Here is a 22,752-nt window from a genome sequence, read left to right on the forward strand (position 1 = left end):
AAAGATGAATAAAATATGCATAGAGAGTTAGAGAATGAGGATGTTTATTTTTATTAAAATCATAAGAGGGCCTTTGATTTATTGTGATTGATGGTTGAGAGAAAAACAATAAAAAAAAATGTTACAAAATCTCTTGATTGAACAACCATTAAAATGTTTCTCAATCTCAACCATTCGTAATGATAGAACAAACAACTCTTTATCATTCGTAATCATCATTGGTCCATTGGTTCCCATTCAATTTTGTTGAGCTGGATCTCTCCAGCCGAACGCGGCCACTGCACCAGAGTTAAGTTACGTGCACACAGCCTTCCCGCTTCCTCCATACGAAGAAGGGGAAAGAGAGGGGAGGAGGAGAATGGAGGCATCGGCGCCGCCGCCTTCGTCGTCGTCCGGGGACCGGACTCTGGTGGAAGCTGCACTGAGGATACTGAATGCGGAGGACCCCTGGGTAAAGGCTTCGCTAGGAGAAGCCACCGCCAAGCAATGGTTCGATGGGCTCATCTCCCGACCTTATGATCCTTCCGTCAACCTCCCCGTTCCCGAACGACCCGCCAGGCTATCTAACGTTTCTCGCTGTCCCTATCCCTCTCGCTTGTTTCTTCCCTTCCCTGCCTCCTTCTTCTTATGCTTCTGTTGATGGGGACAGGTGAAGTTGGTGGCGCCCAGCCTGATGCCGAAGCTGGGCAAAGCTGGTAGTCTGCAGAGCAGGCAAGCAATTCTTCACAGTTTGGCTCACACGGAGAGCTGGGCCATCGACTTGTCTTGGGTGTGTGCTTCTTCCACTCCTCAAGAACAGCGTTCTTCGATTGGCTTCTCGTTGATCCTTTTTCCGAAGCTTACTGGGTCGGCTTTCCCTCTTATGTGGGCTTTGGTTTGGCAGGACATAATCGCTCGTTTTGGTAAGGAAGAGGCCATGCCCAGATCTTTCTTTGATGATTTCGTGAAGGTGGCTCAGGATGAAGGCCGCCATTTTACGCTTCTTTCCGGTCGCCTGCAAGAGTTGGGCTCTTTCTATGGAGCCTTACCCGCGCATGATGGTCTCTGGGATTCGGCCATCCAGACCTCGAACAGCCTCCTGGCCCGCCTTGCTGTTGAGCACTGCGTCCACGAGGTTAGATCTCTCCCTCTCTCGAGTCTGGTCTCTGTTTATATGGGAGTTGCTACTCCATGATTGTTACTAGTTAGTTCTTTGTGTTCAAGCATTCTGCGTAAGCAAACTCGGTGCTGACTGCATCTGCATTTCGGCTCCACACGGACGTCTCATGTCTGTTGGTAAGGTTATTGATTACACTAACGTATCCAAAAAATTTGAACCGAGTGCATCCACCTCCCCAGCGCCCGATCGAATTCAACTGTTCTTCTGCATTTATGGTGATTTAGGCTTGTATTTGTAGAGAAGTGTTGCTTTCACTCTCACTAATACAACACAGTAAGCACGTCAGAACCTCGGAAATGAGTGGCCTATATGTGGTATTGTTATTTTTATTTATTGCAAGATAATCAAGGCGCTGCAAATTCGAATGAATCTAGTATAATCAATAACTTTTCAGCAAATTGAATATGCCAATCGATCATGAAAACAGGCACGAGGACTTGATGTGCTGCCAACCACTATATCCCGTTTCCGTAATGGAGGTGACGATGCAACAGCAGATTTATTAGAAACAGTTGTCTATCCAGAAGAGGTCACACATTGTGCCGCAGGTGTAAAATGGTTCAAGTACCTTTGTCAAAGAACGCAACAGGGTTCACCGCAAGACAAGGACGTACAGGAAGACAAGAAGCTGCAGGCTCCTGATCAACTTTCAGCAGCCACGAATGAAAACAGTGAAGCCAATCTTGATCCTGTAATTGATACCTTCCATGCTATTGTTAGAACACATTTCAGGGGCCCGCTGAAGCCTCCTTTCAATGAACAAGCACGGCAAGCTGCTGGATTCGGGCCCGAGTGGTACAAGCCTCTTGCGGTGAAGGAGTTTGGACTGGCAGAGTGACAATCTTATGGGGGAGGAGACGGCGATGAAGAAATGTCTTTAACATTTTGTATGATTGTACTAAGAAATGCAATTGCAGCAGTATCGATAATTAGTTTGCAGCCCATGAATATCCAAAATTTTATTTCCATCATTATTCATCTTCATGACAAGTATCAGTTAACTGAGCCGATTTCTGTGTTCCCACCCACAGCAACACAAGCAAACTGTCTGCAAACTCGGCAAAATAAAATTGCACGCAAAATTTCTCATTTTGGCTTGTACAGGAACCAAAACATGAAAGAGCTTATGGCAGTTTTTCCTTTCTAATTATTATTTTAGCAGTTGAAAACTTGAAATGAAGAATTAGAGGATGGTGCTTGCCCGAGAAACAAGCTGAATGTTGTAGACTTCCATGTCGCCATGAGCCCTCTCAGAATGCAGCTGATTGAGAAGGTTCTACACTGACGTAATGGCACACCGACGTGAGAACGCTGTCATAGAAGAAGCCTATTTATCTCACTCAAGTTGGACGAGAGGGTCGTAAGGAATGTTCCTGGGCAACAAAATCATCAGTTAAATGGCGTCACAGTCATTGAAAATCAAATGAGTTACACGCATACCTCCAACACGACCGTCAATAACACGATGATCGCCTGATAATGTGAACTTTGTTTTTGTGACAGCCGTAAGCTTCAATGTATCTGGGGAAGGATACACAAGTTGCAGCTGATGAGAACTATCACGGAATGCACGGTAACAGGCTGAAAGCATGAAAATAAACTTACCATCATCTCCAACCACATGGTCAACAACTTTATTAGCCCTACCTACAGCCAAAATGCATCCCTGCATGCAATAAAACAAACATAAATCCCTCAAAAATAAAAAAAAAGAGAGAGAGTTCATGCGTAATGAGTGCTCTATTTGGAGTTCATATTTGGTAACTTGGATGGAGAAAACATTATATGGTCTTTTCAAGCAGGTTGAATTTTCATGATTATAGGAAATGAACCTGCTAGCCAACTTAGGGTCAACTATATATCATTCTAGTGGTTAATTCAACCAACAAACTAGAACGTTTAAGATATTATCACAAAAGGAGCCAACGCATCAAAAGTACTCGCAGAAGCAACAAATGAATGCATCTTGAGTTTGCTTTTGCAAAGACAATTTTGTGGACAATATAACATCGAGGAACGACAGAGAAAAATATGCATGCTTAACCAGGAAGCAGGCCATGCACATATACACGTAGATGGAACATGCAGCCTTTTCTCTCTGAAAGGATGGAGCACAAAATTGGTATCTCCAGACAACTTGAATGTGAAAGGCAGCGCCTCTGTAGGACGGGCCGCTTGGTGCACAAGCAGCAAACTGATATAAAGTCAGGTATTACGTCTGCTATTAACAAACTACAACAGGCCCTGGTTAATCTTTTCAATGCCCACTTTCACATCAAAATTTAGCCTGTAGGCACTAAAGCTCCTTGTTAGCAAATATACTTCCTGCAAATATTTGGCAGCGGTGAACAGAGGTACCTGAGGGGGTTAAGGATGGCACAAAAATGATCCACAGGAAACATCCCCAGGTTTGAAATGCTGCATAGGTAGAGAAAAGTTAGGCCACGAAAAGATCTGAAGCTTTTGATCATTGAAGACTTACCTGAAAGTTCCACCTTGAAATTGGTTTGGGGCAAGTTTGCCAGCTCGTGCTTTTTCAGCAAGTTCCTTTATCTTTCATAATCAAAATTAAACAAAGTTCAGAAACAAATACAGTTTTCAGCTCTATTTATGTATTTTATTAAAAAAATCACATTGTCAATGACACAGAGACCTTCCCATGTCATGAAGGCTGGAAAAAGAAAAAACAGTTGCTAATACATTGGACCAAAAAGTACTTTAATTGCATTTGAACATATTTTAATTCCATAATTTACACTTTTCATGTGCTTATTAATGCTCGATGGAAACCCTAGTTTGATATCTTTGCTCTAAACTCATGATGGTTCTAATTTCACCATCTTGAATTTGAGGAGCATGGAAATGGTTGGTTGGTTGTTGCTTCGAAGCATAGTGTGATGATTTTATGCTAACACTTATTCTTGCTCCATTATAGTCTCTTTCCCCTTCATTGATGACTGCTTGGTCGCTATCCCAATTATTTCTTAAGGATACCTAAAACAGGAAGTTAACCCCTTGTATTATTATGATCACTCAACCAAGATTATGAGAGTTTTCTAGGTCTTGCTTCCTTTAGTTCTTGTTTCTCTGTCTCCTTGCACAAATCTCTCGCTGAAACCAAACTTTTGCAATCACTGCTAGAATTTCCTAGTCTGCTGACAAGCTTCCCAATTATGCTTTCTAAAATAAAGCTCCCAGTTCTCTAAGAAAGATTTATTACATCATTGAAACCAAAATACAGATCTTTCATATATTTGTTCAAAAGGTACCTCAACTGATATGGCTGACAATGTCTTCTGATCTGCATTCCTAATGATTGGAGTCATCAAACCCTACACGAAAGACATTTTGAGACCAATCACATTTCACACATGACCAGTTACCTTGCATGAAAAGGAGGAGGAAAGTACCTTTTCAGTGGCCACTGCAATCGAGATGTCAACAGAATCGCAGAAAGAAACCTCTTCTTTTTCATGATTCCAGTAGGCTGACAATAAATGGCAAAGTGAGTACATATATAGCCAAAATTAACATCTCAAAGCCAACAAATTTAACTTCCTCCTCTAGAGAATAGAAACATGTCATGACCAAACATTACACTGTAGATTAAAAAAAAAATGAAAAGCAGATTAATGGAGATGGTTAGCTGAAGATTCATTTGCAACAATGCACAATATACAAAGCTAGCAATCTCCCACAACAATGCAAAAGATGATGAAATGTAACCACCCAGATCATTAGATCAAAAGTTAATAGCAGAACTCAACCGACCATGTCCTCAAGCCAAAGAAACTGGATCCAGAAAAAGTAAAAATTGCCATGTGTGATGTTTAATTTTGTGATGCTCAAGGGACAACCTTCTTTTTCTTTTCCTTACTCAAGGCAGGAGCATGACAAAATTTTACTGATAATAAGTTATAATCCAGACGAGCAAATCAAACTTCTGTAGCCTTTCAAATAAATAGCCTAACCAAACAATTATATGCTTCATGTTTTGATAGAACCAAACCTGCCCAAACATCCACCAGAGAGTTTCTCTATCAGAAACCCAATATGACTACTCACAAAAGTATTGGACCTTCCTGTGTAGGTTTTATATTCCAAGGTTTCTTTCTAGGACACACCACAGCAGATTATTTGGTATTTATAGGGCCAAAAACATAACGTAAAGAAAAGCGTGAGTGGTACATGTCAAAGTCAAACCACGGTTAGGATGAAGAGAAAGTGAATGGGGTCTTCTGTGAAGGATTTCTATACATGATATAAATGAAGGATAATATGAAGTTGAGGAGATAGTGATGTTGCAAATTCTATGCAAATAACTTGATAGATCAATTAGATAAATATTACTTGGGATACAACTTCGATATACATGATGCCACAATGCACTTCCATTGACAAAAATGCAGCCACTGGGTGCTGAACAACTTATATCTGGTCCCACACTGGTATGCAATGGCCAAAAAACTCTCCAAGGAGAAACGAGAAGGGTTGAGGGGAGAAAAAGAGAACTTGCATCTCTACGTCCAGCAGCTTCCATCAAACTGGTGTAAGATCATGTAGCATCATGCAAGGAAGAGAGGACTCAACACCATATGAGCTACTCAGAGATAAAGAATGTCTTATCTTCAATCCTTTTATGAACATTTTTTGAGCAATCTCAAGTTCTCAACATGTTTTGCCATGTGATAATGCATTGAGATTCAACTTCTATTATGATAATACAGCACTGCTACACCATCCTCTTTTAGGAAAGTAGACTCCTACTTGAAGCAATTTTTATAATTAGAGGACCCATTACATGTTACTCTAACATAATTTTCAGGCAAAGAAGATGAAGTTATGACCAGTTCAACTGCTAAGAACATGTTATAAGAAATTATATTTAATAATTACCATTTGCTTCAGGAACAGATCTTAGGGTGAGGGCGACAGCTTTCACCAAGATGTCATTCACAGAAACTTTTATACCATGCTGCTCTGGATTCAATGTTAACAAAAGGTAGTAAGCTTTCCATGGGGGAAAAGAGGCTATCTCTTTACAATGTGAAGTCAGGCTAAACTGGGGCCACATACCTTTCAGCTGCTGCCTTAGAGCAAGTAATGGATCCAGCACAGCATCTAATAGTGGGTAGTAGAATGAATCATTAGCATTACATGACGATATTTTTTTGGAATGAAACCTAAGAGAAGTTAAAATACCTGAAGATAAATAAACATGTGGTGTATTTTTCTTGGACTCCAACAATCTTTTTGCGATAACCTGCAGAACTTTTTTGTTTATTTCATCTCATGACCAACCTTCTCAATTCAATGACATTAATCTGCTGATGATTAAATTCCTAAAACTCTAATGAAGCCAAGATGTTTGCTGAAGTTTGAGGAATTCAAAGACAGTATGGACAAAGTATTCCTTGAAGTTTCAGAATTTCATGCTAAAAGCTTTACTAGTTACTGCAGCAATAAGAGAATAACAGCACTTTCCACTCACCTTGTTTCCTCATGGCAGGTTAACAAATTCTATATTACTTAATATATATGAGAAAATGGAAATAATAAAGATAGAGTTTGTAGATAATAAAGTTCCAGTAGTTTGACATTGTTCCTCAAAGTTTACCAAAAAAATAGCTTCAATTATTTGCAGAAAAAATGTAAATGAAATCATTGGTGTAGAATTTAGAGGAGGAAGACATGTCAGCTCTTTACTTAATAAGTACATAGAAATGATTGTTCTTGCAGCTTTTGACATCACATATTATTAGCACTTGGAAAACCCAGAGCTTGAAAATCAGCTTTCCAGAAGAAAATGTGCATCTAGGAAATACCATAATACCAATGTTAACCAGAACCTCACATACCTTGCGTATTTGACTGTTAGGCAAATCTTCATGAGTAGCATCCAGATCCAAAGAACCTTTTCGCTGGGGTGATGGTTCTTCAACTGGGAGTTGTGAACTTCGACTTGAAGAAGTCCCATGCTGAACTGACGTCCGACCCCTGGAGGAAGCAGCGCCAGATTTTATAGCTGCCAAGACATCACCTTTCAGAAGAGTATGACGAGGGCCGGATGCTTTCAAAGCTGACACATCTAAGCCATAATTTGCAATAAGCAATTTTGCTGACGGACTGATTCTGCTAAAATTTGTTTCATTTGCTGTTTGTTGATTTTTCACATTCCCATGAGGCAAGTCATCTGTTGACTTAGTAGAATCTGTATTTGGAGTATCAATGATATCGCTTGGGACTTTCTCTATATGATCCACATCCTCAACCTTTGAAGACAGAAGGGGGCAGCCACCATAAGCATCTGATGTTTTACTTAATGGAACAAGTGATTGCAGGTGGACTTAGATGAACTATGAGAACAAAATTTGGGAGGAAGGTAAAACAAATTGATGACAGGAAAATTATAATACTTGCTAGGAAAAAGATCAAAGAAAATTACTCACAGTAATGGCAATAGGTTGTCCCACATTCACATCCTTGGAACCTTCAGGTGCCAAAATTTTAGCTAAATACCTGTGTGTGTGTGTGTGTGTGAGAGAGAGAGAGAGAGAGAGAGAGATCATAAGGCATTTGAGGAAAATGTAAATCAACTGCAGAAAAATAGCTGAACCATTTAACATGAAATCTTCAGGAAAAATATGCAGATTACCCTTCTTCAAGACTTTCAAATTCAAGTGTGGCCTTATCCGTCTCTATTTCACATATCACATCCCCAACTTCTATCTGTTAAGTTTTATAAATATTAAAGCAAATATCCTAAGGAGGAAAATGTTCACTAAGCTCCATTAGCAATATCAACTTAAATGGTCAACAATTAGCAACATCTCTAACGCTAAAGGCAAGAATGGAAGACCTTGTCTCCTTCTTTTTTCCTCCATTTCACGATGTTTCCTTGATTCTGTAGAAAACCACAAGTAAGAAGTATTATGATAGGATCTCACTTAAAATAGACAAGATTGAAATGGAAAAAAGAATGCATCTTTCAATTACATGAAGCTTCAGAGTGGAGCATTACTTTTAACTGCATTCTTTTCTTACCATTGTTGGAGACAAAGCTGGCATTTGAAGGACAGTATGCAAGTCTCCTGCATATCAACAGAGAATAATGATGAATGCTATACAATAATAGTATTTAGCTATTATGACCCCAAAAAGGTTACCACTTATTTTTATGAAAAAACATTCAAATCCCAATTAGCATTGGCTTGTTGTCCTGCAAACTTGAAGGGCTACATAAATTGCAAGTCGCTTTTCATCCATTAAAGAGTTAAACATCTTTTCCTGTGAATAATGAAGGTTCCAAACAAGAACTAGATGGTAGCCCTACAGCTGGTCAGTCAGCAGGTTCACGGCAAAATGACAGCTTGGAATGCTTGTAGGTTAGGGTGGAGGTGGGCTCACAAACAACTTGAGAATTATTTGTTTTCTAAAAAGGTGATTATTTCACTCAAACCAAGATATCTTCAAGTATGTCTAACTTATTAAGAATCGTTGTTCATTTACTACATTTGGCAATTATGATCCGTTAATCATGTGTGCATGTGTCATCACATTATACAGTAACCATCCTTACTAATATGCCTTAAGAAATGCAATGATATAATGAGGCAGTCAAACTTTAATAACACTAATCCTTCCATCTGACCATATAAAAGAACCCCCTACTTCGGAATATCCACCAAGGCCACCCAACATATAAACCCTTAGATTGCTATTAGAGGATAGAACTTATTGTGATTCTCATAAGAATGGCAGCATGGGTATGGGTATGGGGACCTCAGTAAACTATCCATGTGACTTAGCTTGAACATTATGATCATTCATAAGAATGCAGGTTCAGAGATTTTTCCCCACATCTAAGACTTCCGTGAGGTGTGAGAGAATGAATTATTCTTCAGGATTATTTCATGTGTTTTTAAGGTTCCGGATATCATATTAGCTTTTAATTTCTTCCAACTTTCGTTGTAGATCATACCATATTGTAAAGATGGAGACATATTGTCATTTTAACACGTGGACAGGTTCTGGCAGTGAACAAATCGATGGATAAGAAGACCAATGCATCTGTAATGGAAATCGCATTACTGTTTTATTCAAGTTCCGTCATTCTTTTGTATATACTATAGCATAACTAGTTCTCTTGCAGTAACCATGCACTTTTCAAGGCCATGACTGCAAACGGAAATCAAACTCTAAATTTGTTCGCTAACAGATTATATATGCATTTTTCGGAATCGACAAAATCGTTTCTTCCAGCAGGTCAGTTTTCGGACAAAAGGAATCATTTCCAACATATGTTTACAAGAGATAAAGGTTTGTATAAGAACTAGACAGGAAGTGTTCTTCTGCGAAATAAGATGCATAAGTAATTAATGTTACAATTTCCAGTACTGTCCAAAAATGATTTTCTTGGTTCCAACATGGAGACATGGAAAAAGAATGACATACCAGCAGTTGAAAAATGCCGAACCGTAGCTCGGAGCTGCGGAAAAATGCCTAGAATAAGACAAATGCGCTGGATATAATTGAATATGAAGATGAAAGAACTAAGGAGTAATAACCTCGGCCTTCCAGAGGATGCCATCACAACCCATTTCACGGTACATTGTAGGCCTGAAACACAGAAAAGCAGTTCAAGCATTGGAAGCGTTTTAGCATTTAGGGGGCATCGTTCGACTTAAAGTCGATTAAGGGTGCGCCCAGAACCAGGCAGAGAAGCCTCAACCAGATGCCAGCCAGGACACAGTCGGTACCGGCAGATGTTTTCCTTTGCCAATCCAAAGAATTATGACAGTGATTAGCAATTCAAGGAATTGTGGCATCAGTAAGACAGGAGAACCGGCTTGGCCAATTTGGGCATCGACAAAATTGAATGGCACGGGGATGACAGATCATGAACTACCATGTTACAAGTGATCCAATATAGATTGATAACCGACGAAGACATTCGGAGGTTAGAAGAAGATCGAAAGGCGAGTGAATGATCACGATGGTGGTGGTGGTGACGGTGATTTCGGGGACATGAGCACGCAGGAAAGGAGGGTTCATACCGAACGATCCCATAGGGAGCTGATCCAGAGCTATGGGAGCGGATAGCGGAGATGGCACGAATAGAGGAGCCCAGAGCACGAATCAGTCGCAAGCGAGCTGCAGCCATGGTTTGTATATCGAATGCCGGTCCCTCCCTCCAGTAGAAGGGCTTAAGATAAAGAAAAGTTATTTGTTTCTCCTTAATTGAATACTAGGTGAGTCCCTTCTTCCTTTCTCGTCCCGCAGCCAACCTCCTGGCCCCGCCCACAGAGTTATCTACGTACGCCGGAAAGACTCTGTTAAAGGAAGGAAATAGCAGGATGGGAGAGCCCTTCTTGCCTCGCCGGCAGGCAAAAGAGCAGAAGAGTCCTCCGATTTCTTGGCGTCTCGCAAGCAAAATTGGAATGTGCAGAAGGCTTTGACCTTTTGAGCAAAACGACAGTCAAACCACTTGCTTTTCCTCTCCACCCCTTTGCCTACCGCTTTCGGCGATGCATTTCTATTTTATCGGTTGTTTTTTTCGATGAACACTAAGTTGGTCGGACTGGCGGATCGGAAAAAATCCGATTACCAGTTTTTATTTCTCTATGCTACTGCCAAATTTAGAAACCACTTTGAATCTGAAGGTAATAAGAAATGAGAGTTTCGACTTCTTCAAAATATATTTCCCTCTTAATTAATATAAAAAAACAAAAAGAAAACAAACGAAACTCTAAAAAGAAAAGCGACACGTTTTTTATTAAGTGGCTGACCTAAAAAATTTGGTGAAGAAATCAATTATTTGTAAATTTTTAGTTGAAATAAGCACACCACTAATATAAACAAATGTATGGACTTTGGAACGTTAAGTAAGGATGTTTGCCAGGCTTATATGTAACTCGGCCACTTGAATCGAGATATAACTGTCACAGGCACAATCCATCAGCCGCTGCAGACATATCCGTTATAAGCTTTTAGGGACCCTTTATAGTCGCCCGTGACCATAATCTTCCGTCACATTTCTATCGAAATATTTGCGTTAGACTGTCAAATTAGTTTGCGTGGACTTGGACCTTGTTGTTTACCGATGTTATCATCTATCATTACTTGGTGACTGATGTAAATCTGAGGCATGATATTACTAACTTTTGCTACTGTAATCAAGAGCTAATGTGTTTACCCCGTGAACCATTGGTGCTAGTCATTAAACAGTATAGTTCGAAAAAAGAAAGAAGTACCTTGCATATTCAATTAGACTTGCGATTCGTGATAGATCTAAGGATTTAAGTAATGTCAAATTTTCGATTCAGATAATCAGAACATATCCAAAGTTCGAACAAACTCAATACAGCAAAAAGACCAAATTTCTGAAACCAAATCCGCAGGCTATGAGTTGAGCCTCAGACATGACATACATTCAAATGGGAATGAAATTCCTTTACCACAAGGAGGAAAAAGAATAGAACGTACACATGATGTAGAAGGCATTGAGACAACCAGTCTTTAGCTTAGTGACGCCTTTCCAAGACTACCAAGTTTATTAAAATACATTGATCTAAAGTTATACTCTAAACATGCTAGGAACCAAGACTCTACTCTATTGGGAAGCTTCCCTCAACGTATAGACTTCCACGACGTGCGCCTTCAACAAACGAAGATCTTCGTTTGTGGATCCTGCACAAGAAATTATACAAGTGAGAAGGCGACAAAAAACCGGGTTTGGACGAACAATCTTTTAACGGAAACAAAATTATGCTTCATTAAGACTAAAGATCTATGCTTAAATGTGTGACAGAATCTACAGTATTCATAACGACAATCGAATTGTATTTGAGATGCAACATTGCTGGGAGAACTCACTACAACTAAGCACCTATTAGATTAGATTTTTTTTTATCTTCAACGATGTAGCAGCTAAGAAGATCCGCTATACCCTTAGACACGAACCAACCGATCAGAACAGAGGTACCAAAAAATTGGTTTAATGCAAATGACTGTAGTAATAATAATTCATTCTAGGTACTTTTGTCAAAGTACCTCAATCTTTTCTTTTGTTCGTCTCCCTTTGTTTCCCTGCCTGTCCTTTTTTCTGCTTTTATGCTGTTTCACTGTTTACTTGGGCAGTAGTGTCTTAGCTGACCTGCTTTTTCTATTGCGGGATGCTCTCCATCCTCCTTTTGTCTTTTTGGAATTCCCTTTCCATATGTATTTATTTTGTGTCTTGTCCAAATAAAGATAGGGTAGCCTTACCTCAGCAGCTAGTTTCATTAGAACATAGAAACCAAGAAAGATTAATGGGCCACGGACAGCGTGCCTAGGTAGCTAACTAGCCCCACACTGGATGCACGAGAATGTGACTGTTGAGCTCTCACAGGTTCTTGCGATTTGCCATTTCAAGCAAAAGCCAATTTCATATGTTGGCGCAGAGAATTTGAAGAGCAGAGGTTGATTTTGAGGAGCCTGTTCAGGCATGCTTAGGAAGAAGCTGATGCTTCAGCAAGCAATTAAAATACTCTGAACAACAGAAATAAAGAAACACTTGCACAAGGAGACTGACAGGTCACCGCCCCATAGATCACAGCTGTAGTGGGCACTCTCTTTCTCGTTATATGTGCAAACTGGGGTTAGGTAGACGCCAACCAGATTATGCCAGCCTTTTGAAGTATTTTTCAAATTAAAAAAGGCATTTTGGTGGACCGGATAAACAGCCTCAGAAGCGGCAGCATCGGGGATCGTACATCTTTAAAATCGGAACTTCTGCACTTGGATTTCTGGACCAAGCTTTAAATGGCATCTTCATCCGTAGGAAGAGACCTTAAAATATTATGCTTCAGAATGAGGCCTTCCTTTTTACGTCAACTTTTTCAGTTGTATTAATCTTGACGAATGAATGGGGATGCGATTAACAGAGAAGATGCAGAAAATCCAAAAGAAATGCGTACAAAGAGAATATACAACGAGCGTTCAAAGCCAACAGAACAATCACAAATGTACTCTCAACAATCACAAACGTACTCAATAGTCTCTCTCTTACATATCAATATAAGAAATTACTCTCCCTCGAAGACATTTTTCCCGCTATGTTCTCCGGCTATCGTACTGTCAATCCAATAGAACTACATTTGCCTGATCTCTAGCAACGTTGACTACAATATTGGCTATGTGACGGTAAATAACATAGATCATGTCATTTAAGTACTAAACCAACATAAATTGCTATAGAAACACCTGTTGTAATCCAGCTGTAGGAAAAGTGAACCATGTCTAAAGCGAAAACATGAAAAATCTAAATCCAACCTAAAAATTAAATGAAACAAATTGAATTCCAACGTGCATTTCTTTTGCTAAATCTGTCACATAGAATGCAAACCCTAGTTTTGAAGAACTAAAGTTATATTAGGCCAGTCCAGAAAAGAAATGAACAAGACAAACATATAATTTCCACACAATGGAAACAAAATCACCCACAAGACGCAAGGGCCTTGGAGGTTAACAATATAAGAATAGAGCTCCACTCCATCGCTAATATCTGGTCTTTTCCAAATAATAGAGATATTATACAAAATCATGCAGATACGAATCAAATATCGTTTTCACGAAAATAAAGAAAAAAAGAGAAAAAAGATGAGGACATGCACCAAAGGACTGTGCACGGACAAGCCAGTTTTTAGCTGGAAGCTACAGGATTTGCCATTGCCAGCTTGACAGCTTGTGAGTAAGTCTTATGCTGATAAGTGAGCGTCGAGTCCAGAAGGTCCCATAAAGATGTCTTGGGGTTCCAACCTGTACAAACAAACACCGTAGGTTAGACACAGTTCCAAGATGGTTACACTTGGTACAGTAGATTATAGGGCAGAAATGGTGGCTACCAAGCTGTCTATTGATTATGGTCATATCTGGAATGCGCCTATCACTGTCATCGTACCCTTCACCATAAAACTCTTTTGAGCTTACATCAATGGTCGGCACCTCCAATGGAGCTTCCCCTGTCACCTTTGAATACACCTGAATCACAAAACCACAGTTCCCAAGTCAAACATCACAACGGCCTGGAAGCAAAATGAAGACAAATTCGGCATTCGATGTACCTCTGTCATTATTTCAGCTAGTTGTTTCACAGTAACTTCATTATTTGGATTGCCCACGTTGAAAATCTGGCCATTTGCTCGGGCTGGGTTCTCCTGAAAAATGGAGAAAGCATTAACTACACTTTCGACTTAAGAAGAAACTAGGAGCACCTTCATGTCAAAAATGGTGGGCAACTTACGATCATCAAAAGGACTGCTTCAATAGCATCCTTGATGTACACAAAGGTTCGCTGGGATTGCCCCCCATCTACAAGCTTCAGAGGCTCACGACGAAGGAGATTCTGGCCAGAAAAGTCATCAAAAAATAAGATATTACAGTTTAAGCTGTATCCTCTCTACAGGACAAACGATAACGCAAAGAACTCACATTACTGAAACAAGCAAGAACCCTAGGAACACCCTCACTTGGACCATCAATGCCAGGAATGAAATCCATCCTTGGTCCAATCCAGTTGAAAGGCCTAACAATGGTGAACTCAAGGCCGTTTTCTGCTCCCTCCGCTACAAATTGAAAGAAAGACAATGAGAAAACAAAGTTGATTGCCACGTAAAGGAATTTCAGATAAGAGATGACAGAAAGTGTGCCAACCATATATAAGCCTTTCAATTAGTTGTTTGGCACAAGCATAAGACCACCGTTGTTTCTCAATGGGACCAAAGATGCAGGGGGATGCGTCTTCTTTGAGGACATAAAAGTCAGCATCCTATTTAACAATAGCCAAGGCATAAAAAGTGTCAATGGTGAAAGCCGAATTGGCAGCTGATAATAAATAAAACACTGAAATCCGCAAGTCACCACTAGGCATAATGTCTTCATAGATTGGCATCATTGAGCTCATTGATTTTCAAAAAAGCCACACACTACTAATATAACATTCTGATTTTATTTTAGTGTCCGAGGTTGCATTTTGGTGTTCGTTTTTTAATGAAAATGCCTGCTTGCTGGCAGTTTTAGTTCCACTGTGACTATTGAAAGCAGATAGATATATCAACCAAATAGTAGTGAACAAATATTCAAACATTTACCAGCTATGGTCAATAGCCACCATGTCATATCTTAGAAATGTAAATCATCAGTACTTTATGGAGAAATGGTGGCTAGAGATATTAAATCAACAGTATGATCAATGTTGAAGCATCACCTAATATGATTTGTCAAACCCAAGTCAACAACAAAACTGCAACGAAAGCTTCTTTTAGCCTTAGGCCTTCCCCAAAAGCATTCTCAATTATGACCAAAATATTTAGTAGCTGAAGAATGGAACATGAAACTGACACCAAAACAACAAAAGAGACACCTTTTACTATGACTCCGTTCCTCACAAGTAATATCTGTCCACGTCAAGATGAGGCCTTAAAACAAAAGAGAGTTCAATAAAACATTGAAAACGACAATTGCTAAAACGGAACTTCAGGAGTCGGAAGCCAGAAAAGGTGTCTCACCATTTGCATTTTAGAGCAAAGTAAGTTGGTATAGCGTCAGAATCAGCTTACTACCACTTCCTTTTGAAAATAAAGTTCTCCAAAGTTTGAAGAAAATAACTGGGGCAGCAATGAAGCATGTTTGAAGGACGTCAACAAGCGACGCAAGAACATCGGTAACGACAACATAGATTTGCAGATGGCACCGGTTAAAACAACGCTCTTGGAATAAGACATAGCACAAACATGGGTACCTTTTAGCTACGGTGTCCCCTCCTCCTGATCAAAGACATTTCGGCTAACACCTCAAACTTCCAGAACCAATAAGAAGGCTTAAGCTCTTCTCAAGAAAATAAGGAATGCACAGGGCGTGCTACCTAATGGAATCTATCAACCGCCATATGCTATTATCGAACCTTCAGTAAAATATGCAGAACAATCACACAACCTCACGAATATAACGGAGGATTAAAATTCTTGCCTCCGAGTTACAGCAAGATTATAGAGGCACTCGCTATTGCTTCTGCACCAAGAAAAGCTCTAGATCTATAGGATCCTTAAAAATAACAGAATAAAGAAGACCAAAATTAAAACTAAAAGAGTAACAAGAGCTCACATTTCTCAGAGGATGACCCTGGGGAAGAAAGCTGCCGGCGGTTTTGCCATAAACTTCACATGTAGAGAAATGAATCAGACGCTTGTTATTTTCTGAACAGATCTTGACCTGGATCGTCCCCCGTGACATAAAAAAAACAACAAAAAGAAAAAGAAAGAAACCCAACAATCTCATTGAGCAGCGAAGAAGGAACGTAAAGAATGTCCAAAAGAAAAATGGAAAAGCAAAGATTTCGATTAGAACAAACTTGAATACTAACCACTGGAAGCGCGTCGATGAAATTGCTGTAAATGGTATCAAGAGGGCGAGTATTGTAGTCCGCCGGCGTGCATATCGCCGCGAGATTGATCGTCTGCGAACGAAAGCACACAAAATCAGCCAGCCAGATAAAATCATACTCAGGATAGAGCGGATCTGTGACGGACCCCCCGAAAGGGAACCACCACCGTCCGAATCAAACGCATTCCATCCGAAACCCGACCATAGAAACAATAAACACCCGGATCTCCCCGATTTGAGAGAGACGGCTCACCAGATCTGCCATCTTGATAAGGCCCTCGAGCCTGGAGTCGTGCTTGATGTTGAGCCTGTGGAACTCGATGCGGCCGGACCAGGGGAGATCGGATCCGAGGAGGTGCTTGATCTTGTCATTGTAGACATCGACGGCGAGGACTCGGTGGGAGGTCTCGGCCATCAGCTTCTCGCATAGGTGGGAGCCGATGAACCCGCCCGCACCCACCATGCAGATCGTCAGGGGCTGGATGGCCTGCCCATCCAGATCCAACCTGACAGCACCCCCGCCGGCCATCGCGGATTGATTCCGAGTCGAGAGGAAGGAGACGAAGCTGACGGACGACGAGAAGAGAAGAGAAGAGGAGGAGAATGATGGTCACCAATGTCCGCCCCTCTCCGGTGGAGCTCCCCGCTGCTTTATATAGATGGGAAGCGGAAAGAGGGGAAGAGAGAGGCGGGGCGGAGTATGACTGAGGGGCTGTCATATATCATTCGTTCACTGGGCGCGGGACCCATCTCCCGTAGTCTGGGACCCAGTGTGGGGCCCGCACGAGCTCCGTGAGTCGGTGAGCGATTCTGGCCACACGCCTCTGAGCTGTCCCACCCTTTCCCTACAATTTTCCCATCGAATCGATATTTTGCTTCAAATTCCAATCTTGTGCTCGCAATTTTAAATTGCTCCGTAAGAACCTCATGGTGTTTTGGACAAATACCGGACGGAAGCCTCCGTTGTTATTCACATTTTGAAAGAAAAAATAAGAAAGTCTTGGGTTGTTTCTCCAGGTTTTACGTAGATTTTTTTAAGACTTTTGTTGGATTCGAAAGATCCAAAACCTTTGCCTATTGAGTGAAAAAGTGTTTTTCATCATTCAATTCAGATTCAGATGCATCAGTGTTGAGTGAAAAAGTGTTTTTCATCATTCAATTCAGATTCAGATGCATGTGGTCTCTATCTGAAGGCGGTGGAATGAACCATTTACCCTAAAAAAAGGACATGGTTGTATTTTAAAAATAAATTTTTAAATATAGTTGGCCAACTTAGAAAAACGAATACTATTCCTAAACCAATGTTTGCAATTCTCAATAAATCCAATTTAAATCAGATATCTAACATAATCGTTTCAAAAAATTAATATATGATTAAAAGTTTCAGAGCATATTTAGATTTAAAAAATAACATCCGATCTCATAACAAACAACTAAGAGTTATAGGTTACAAACGAACTAGAACTTCTAAATATAAATACATGACCTTACTGGAGAAAAACCAAGGTTTACTTAAAAAAATAATTTCCCATGACCTTGATGAAAAAAAAAAAGACCAATCAAGAATCCCTTTAATGCTGCACTCACACAGTAAACTAACACCAAATCATATTTAAGGACAATCTTCATTTGGAGCTTGAGTTTTGACCTTCATTATAAAAAAAAAACAAACTTCTAACAATTATTGTTCTACAATTGGCTACATTTCTTCTGACAATTGTAAAATAACGATATTATACTTTTTTTAGTTTAATATATTACATTGCATTAGATTCTATTATATCATATTGTGCTTTCTTGTATTGTCTTTGCCACTTAATTTACCATGCTCGCTTCTTTTATTTTAACTGGTTTTTCTTTTTAACTTGTGCTAAAAACTTCGCGGCATTGTTATACGCAATAAAGGTGCCGCATGTAATTGGAATTTTAAGAATACGAAGCTCGTGCCCAAGATCAAGGCCAAAAGTTTGGGTTTCAAAAGAAAATTGTCTTTATTTTCTAATCGTGATTGGTCGAATGCAACCATTTCCATGTGATCATATTGAGATTTATTGCGTGTTAGTTGGACCCAACTTTCCTTTTTTATTAATTAAAATAAGATTACGGTTCCGATTCGGGACGTTTCAAAACCGGATCTCACTTCTGACTCGTTTTTTAATTCAATAAATAACTCTGAGTTATGAAAAATGTAAATTATTGATTTCCATATTTTGATGTCTATATTCACTTATTACTTGCATTGTCATAGAAAACAACATGTCCACTAATTTTAGTCTTCAATGACAACAAAATTTCATAGGCCGATAAGTGGTTTTAAAACTTCTTGAATCATAAATATTTGACATAAACCACCGCTGCCATCTGGTGTGACGGGCAGATGATTCACGTCAATTATATAATAAACGGCTTTTAATCTTCTTGAATTGTAAATATTTAACACATTTCATGACCTGCCATATGGTGTGACGGGCAGGCGGTTTACATCAATCATATAGCTTTCAATTTGACATAAATTGTCCCATGGAACGTCCATGTGCATGGCCCTGAAAACTGAAATAAATCATATATGAATATATACATATATAATAAAATAGCATGTTCACATCTTTTCTCTTTCTTCCAACATAGACTAGATTGACCTATAGCATAGTATTATTTTTCTATATACTAACATGTTTTAAACTTTGAAACATATTCATGAAACACCCACAAAATATATATATGGTTTCAAACAACCCTGCATTATTTATTTAGCAAATGGTATTTCCAAAAGAATTTTCTTTTCTCTATCTGCCTTTTTCTAATCGAAACATGTGTTGCATGCTTCTTCTACAAGTTCCTCCCTCTCGCTTTTACCTGACAGCTACTTTCATGGTTTGGAAGAGTGATCCTTTTACTATCCTTTTCTTCTGATCAAGACATTTTACCTACCTCTTAAATTGAAATTGAAAAGCTACGTAACACTAATTCAAACATTGGTAATTTGCGCGCCACCACTATATATATATATATATATATATATATATATATATATATATATATATATATATGTTGTTGATGCTGGTGTTGGCAACTGGCCACACTTGCTCGTATATGGCTCTGGCACTGTCTCTCGCTCGAATTCACCTTTGTTGGGCCTACAAGAGATTGAACGTAAATTAGTTGAGTTTGAATGAAAATAAATGTATTGTAGTCCTCAAAGCTAACATGATAAGGATGTTTAAACTAAACACTTTACATTGAGTGGTTGTTTGACAATGAAAATAGATACACGTTGTTTCACATATCTGCCTTAAAGATTGAAACAGATTTGTCGATCAGAGTTTCGTGATTTTGCCCTAATCTTTGAGGCAAATACATGAAACAATGTGTGTTTGTTTTTCAAGCTAAGTGACTGCTGAATAGACCACCGCTGCCATCTGGTGTGACGGGCAGATGATTCACGTCAATTATATAATAAACGGCTTTTAATCTTCTTGAATTGTAAATATTTAACACATTTCATGACCTGCCATATGGTGTGACGGGCAGGCGGTTTACATCAATCATATAGCTTTCAATTTGACATAAATTGTCCCATGGAACGTCTATGTGCATGGCCCTGAAAACTGAAATAAATCATATATGAATATATACATATATAATAAAATAGCATGTTCACATCTTTTCTCTTTCTTCCAACATAGACTAGATTGTCCTATAGCATAGTATTATTTTTCTATATACTAACATGTTTTAAACTTTGAAACATATTCATGAAACACCCACAAAATATATATATATATGGTTTCAAACAACCCTTTAATGCATTATTTATTTAGCAAATGGTATTTCCAAAAGAATTTTCTTTTCTCTATCTTCCTTTTTCTAATCGAAACATGTGTTGCATGCTTCTTCTACAAGTTCCTCCCTCTCGCTTTTACCTGACAGCTACTTTCATGGTTTGGAAGAGTGATCCTTTTACTATCATTTTCTTCTGATCGAGACATTTTACCTACCTCTTAAATTGAAATTGAAAAGCTACGTAACACTAATTCAAACATTGATAATTTGCGTGCCACCACTATATATATATATATATATATATATATATATATATATATATATATATATATATATATGTTGTTGATCCTGGTGTTGGCAACTGGCCACACTTGCTCGTATATGGCTCTGGCATTGTCTCTTGCTCGAATTCACCTTTGTTGGGCCTACAAGAGATTGAACGTAAATTAGTTGAGTTTGAATGAAAATAAATGTATTGTAGTCCTCAAAGCTAGCATGACAAGGATGTTTAAACTAAACATTTACATTGAGTGGTTGTTTGACAATGAAAATAGATACACGTTGTTTCACATATCTGCCTTAAAGATTGAAACAGATTTGTCGATCAGAGTTTCGTGATTTTGCCCTAATCTTTGAGGCAAATACATGAAACAATGTGTGTTTGTTTTTCAGGCTAAGTGATTGCTGAATAGACCTAGGCATCGGGCCGGACTATAGCCTATGACCGTGGCTCGACACTCAAAACCCGAGCTCGGGCTCAACCTGATTAAATTTGAAAACTATATATATTTTAATATAAAATAATACATAAATATAATTAATCATAATATATACATATATTACTAAAAATAAGTTATAGAGGCAAATCGAGCCTAATCGGGCTGAATACCAGGTACATTTTAACAATCACACTTGAACTAACACGAGCCAAAGTCACAAATTTAGTCATTATTATTATTATTATTTATTTAGTCTACTTATTCGTTATTTCTCGTTAAATGTAATTTAATAGGAAAAATAAAAGGTAAACACAGAGTGTCATAAATTTAGAAGTCAGGTTGGATCCAAATTCGTCATTAAAAAAATAAATATCGACTTCACCCGAGTGCACATTCACCATTGATAATTGTATCTATCTCTTTCTCCGTTTAATAATAATTTTATATTAGATATTTAACTACGAGAGTCAACTCACGTCGAGGGAAGTCATGGTCTACTCTAACATCATCTTTATCTTTATTAAAGCCAAAGTTTTTGCCTTTTTGATTTCGAAGAAAAGAGCAATAAACCCAAGTGCCTATGTCCCATATACTAGATGACACTTTTAAAATTGAATTGATATTTGCAATAGTTAAAGCAATGCCAATTTTAATCTGTACTTAGATATTGGAGTTGCTTTGTCCGTTGTCTTTTTAATGCATGCATTTATCCAAATGGAACTATATATATATATATATATAGTTGCTAACTTGAAAGTATATTCTCTTTGATAGAAAGAAAACAAGAAAAAACATAGTGTCTGAACAATTTGTGGACGATCACGTATTAATGCAAATGGCGCCAAACATATTAAAAATGTTGATTGTTCAAAAACTCATCTTACCTGGCTAGGTAGATTAACATAAAGCTTCCAACTTGAAAGAGGTCCAAAGTTCAAATCTAGGTGCGCAGATGCATGATGTAAGGGACATAGTTTAGATATCCATGAAGAACAAAGCTAACTTGTGCTTTCCTTGGTTGTTATGAAAAGATAAAGTAATGAGAAACCCTATATTAGGTGTTTGACATTTATTCACACAAAACTCAAGATTTGACAATATATTTGAATCACAAAAACGTGGCAAGAAGCCCCCAAAGAGAGGGATCATTGAAAGAAGTGTGCAACAATGCAAGGAAAATGTAACAATTAATATGATGAATTTTAATAGTGCAAAGTCGCAGTATGATTTGATAATTTTGGGACTTTTTTTTTTGTTGGGAAGAAACTAAGGCAAAAATCATAAAGACTTTGAACACACTTGGAACTTGCTTCTTTGTTTTAACAAATAAACTTCCAACCAAGCTGACCCAACCCCAGCTCAATTTGCTTGAACTGGTCGATTTTTGAGAAAAAAAGATTCATCGACAAATGGTAGTCTATTAGCTCCAATGTTGGCACTCTGGAGTACCTGATTGAACTATAAACATGTGAAAATGTATGACTTTAGTTCGATTCCTGTGAGCGTTATACCTTTATGTCTTACGATGGTGAAGCATGGTACCTAAGTTGATGGCTGCACTACTGCAGTTGCTGATACAAATGTAGCCAAGAGTCTTCTCGTGTTTTTTAAGGCAGTAAGTTGTTAACTCCTCGTGAAACAACTCAAAATAAACTAGAAGAGCATTTGATT

At 38.7% G+C, this 22,752-nt stretch overlaps 3 protein-coding genes across 4 annotated transcripts; 1 reads left to right on the forward strand and 2 right to left on the reverse strand.

Annotated features, from left to right (window-relative positions):
- The first annotated feature begins 214 nt into the window (after nt 1–214).
- On the forward strand, nt 215–2,101 carry LOC116264671 (uncharacterized). Its single transcript, XM_031645015.2, has 4 exons — nt 215–568; nt 650–769; nt 884–1,114; nt 1,587–2,101. The coding sequence occupies exons 1-4, from the start codon at nt 359–361 to the stop codon at nt 1,995–1,997; spliced, it is 972 nt and encodes a 323-aa protein (XP_031500875.1). The 5' UTR covers nt 215–358; the 3' UTR covers nt 1,998–2,101.
- A 6-nt stretch (nt 2,102–2,107) lies between these two features.
- Nucleotides 2,108–10,679, reverse strand: LOC116263631 (dihydrolipoyllysine-residue acetyltransferase component 1 of pyruvate dehydrogenase complex, mitochondrial). Its single transcript, XM_050080365.1, has 18 exons — nt 10,216–10,679; nt 9,727–9,778; nt 9,614–9,647; nt 8,204–8,250; nt 8,019–8,063; nt 7,815–7,888; nt 7,609–7,678; nt 7,018–7,431; nt 6,362–6,422; nt 6,236–6,280; nt 6,056–6,139; nt 4,570–4,646; nt 4,429–4,491; nt 3,642–3,712; nt 3,482–3,577; nt 2,765–3,018; nt 2,600–2,680; nt 2,108–2,532 (listed from the first exon to the last, which is right to left on the reverse strand). Exons 1-18 carry the CDS (start codon nt 10,320–10,322, stop codon nt 2,474–2,476), a joined length of 1,734 nt encoding a protein of 577 aa, XP_049936322.1. The 5' UTR covers nt 10,323–10,679; the 3' UTR covers nt 2,108–2,473.
- Nucleotides 10,680–11,456: 777 nt separating this feature from the next.
- On the reverse strand, nt 11,457–17,268 carry LOC116264669 (UDP-D-apiose/UDP-D-xylose synthase 2). 2 transcript variants are annotated; one of them, XM_031645012.2, is made up of 10 exons: nt 16,833–17,268; nt 16,560–16,652; nt 16,301–16,408; nt 14,852–14,966; nt 14,630–14,763; nt 14,442–14,543; nt 14,263–14,355; nt 14,044–14,179; nt 13,813–13,957; nt 11,457–11,848 (listed from the first exon to the last, which is right to left on the reverse strand). In XM_031645012.2, the coding sequence occupies exons 1-9, from the start codon at nt 17,106–17,108 to the stop codon at nt 13,842–13,844; spliced, it is 1,173 nt and encodes a 390-aa protein (XP_031500872.1). In that variant the 5' UTR covers nt 17,109–17,268; the 3' UTR covers nt 11,457–11,848; nt 13,813–13,841. The 2 variants fall into 2 exon arrangements, with proteins under 2 accessions (XP_031500872.1, XP_031500871.1); XM_031645011.2 differs by lacking the exon at nt 11,457–11,848 and having other exon boundaries at nt 13,593–13,957.
- Nucleotides 17,269–22,752: the final 5,484 nt, after the last annotated feature.

The sequence above is a fragment of the Nymphaea colorata genome, chromosome 11 (genome assembly GCF_008831285.2).
Source record: "Nymphaea colorata isolate Beijing-Zhang1983 chromosome 11, ASM883128v2, whole genome shotgun sequence".
NCBI lineage: Eukaryota > Viridiplantae > Streptophyta > Magnoliopsida > Nymphaeales > Nymphaeaceae > Nymphaea > Nymphaea colorata.

What these genes read in the sequence shown, in the direction of transcription:
- LOC116264671 (XM_031645015.2), top strand. Translation starts at nt 359, where the DNA reads ATGGAGGCATCGGCGCCGCCGCCTTCGTCGTCGTCCGGGGACCGGACT. An exon ending in GACCCGCCAGGCTATCTAAC is followed by an intron (nt 569 to 649) that starts GTTTCTCGCTGT and finishes TGATGGGGACAG; the next exon opens with GTGAAGTTGGTGGCGCCCAG. An exon ending in TTGAGCACTGCGTCCACGAG is followed by an intron (nt 1,115 to 1,586) that starts GTTAGATCTCTC and finishes TCATGAAAACAG; the next exon opens with GCACGAGGACTTGATGTGCT.
- LOC116263631 (XM_050080365.1), bottom strand. Translation starts at nt 10,322, where the DNA reads ATGGCTGCAGCTCGCTTGCGACTGATTCGTGCTCTGGGCTCCTCTATT. An exon ending in TTTGAAAGTCTTGAAGAAGG is followed by an intron (nt 7,679 to 7,814) that starts GTAATCTGCATA and finishes ACACACACACAG; the next exon opens with GTATTTAGCTAAAATTTTGG. An exon ending in TCTAAGGCAGCAGCTGAAAG is followed by an intron (nt 6,140 to 6,235) that starts GTATGTGGCCCC and finishes CATTGAATCCAG; the next exon opens with AGCAGCATGGTATAAAAGTT.
- LOC116264669 (XM_031645012.2), bottom strand. Translation starts at nt 17,108, where the DNA reads ATGGCCGGCGGGGGTGCTGTCAGGTTGGATCTGGATGGGCAGGCCATC. An exon ending in TCATCGACGCGCTTCCAGTG is followed by an intron (nt 16,409 to 16,559) that starts GTTAGTATTCAA and finishes GGGACGATCCAG; the next exon opens with GTCAAGATCTGTTCAGAAAA. An exon ending in AAGCAGTCCTTTTGATGATC is followed by an intron (nt 14,356 to 14,441) that starts GTAAGTTGCCCA and finishes TCCATTTTTCAG; the next exon opens with GAGAACCCAGCCCGAGCAAA.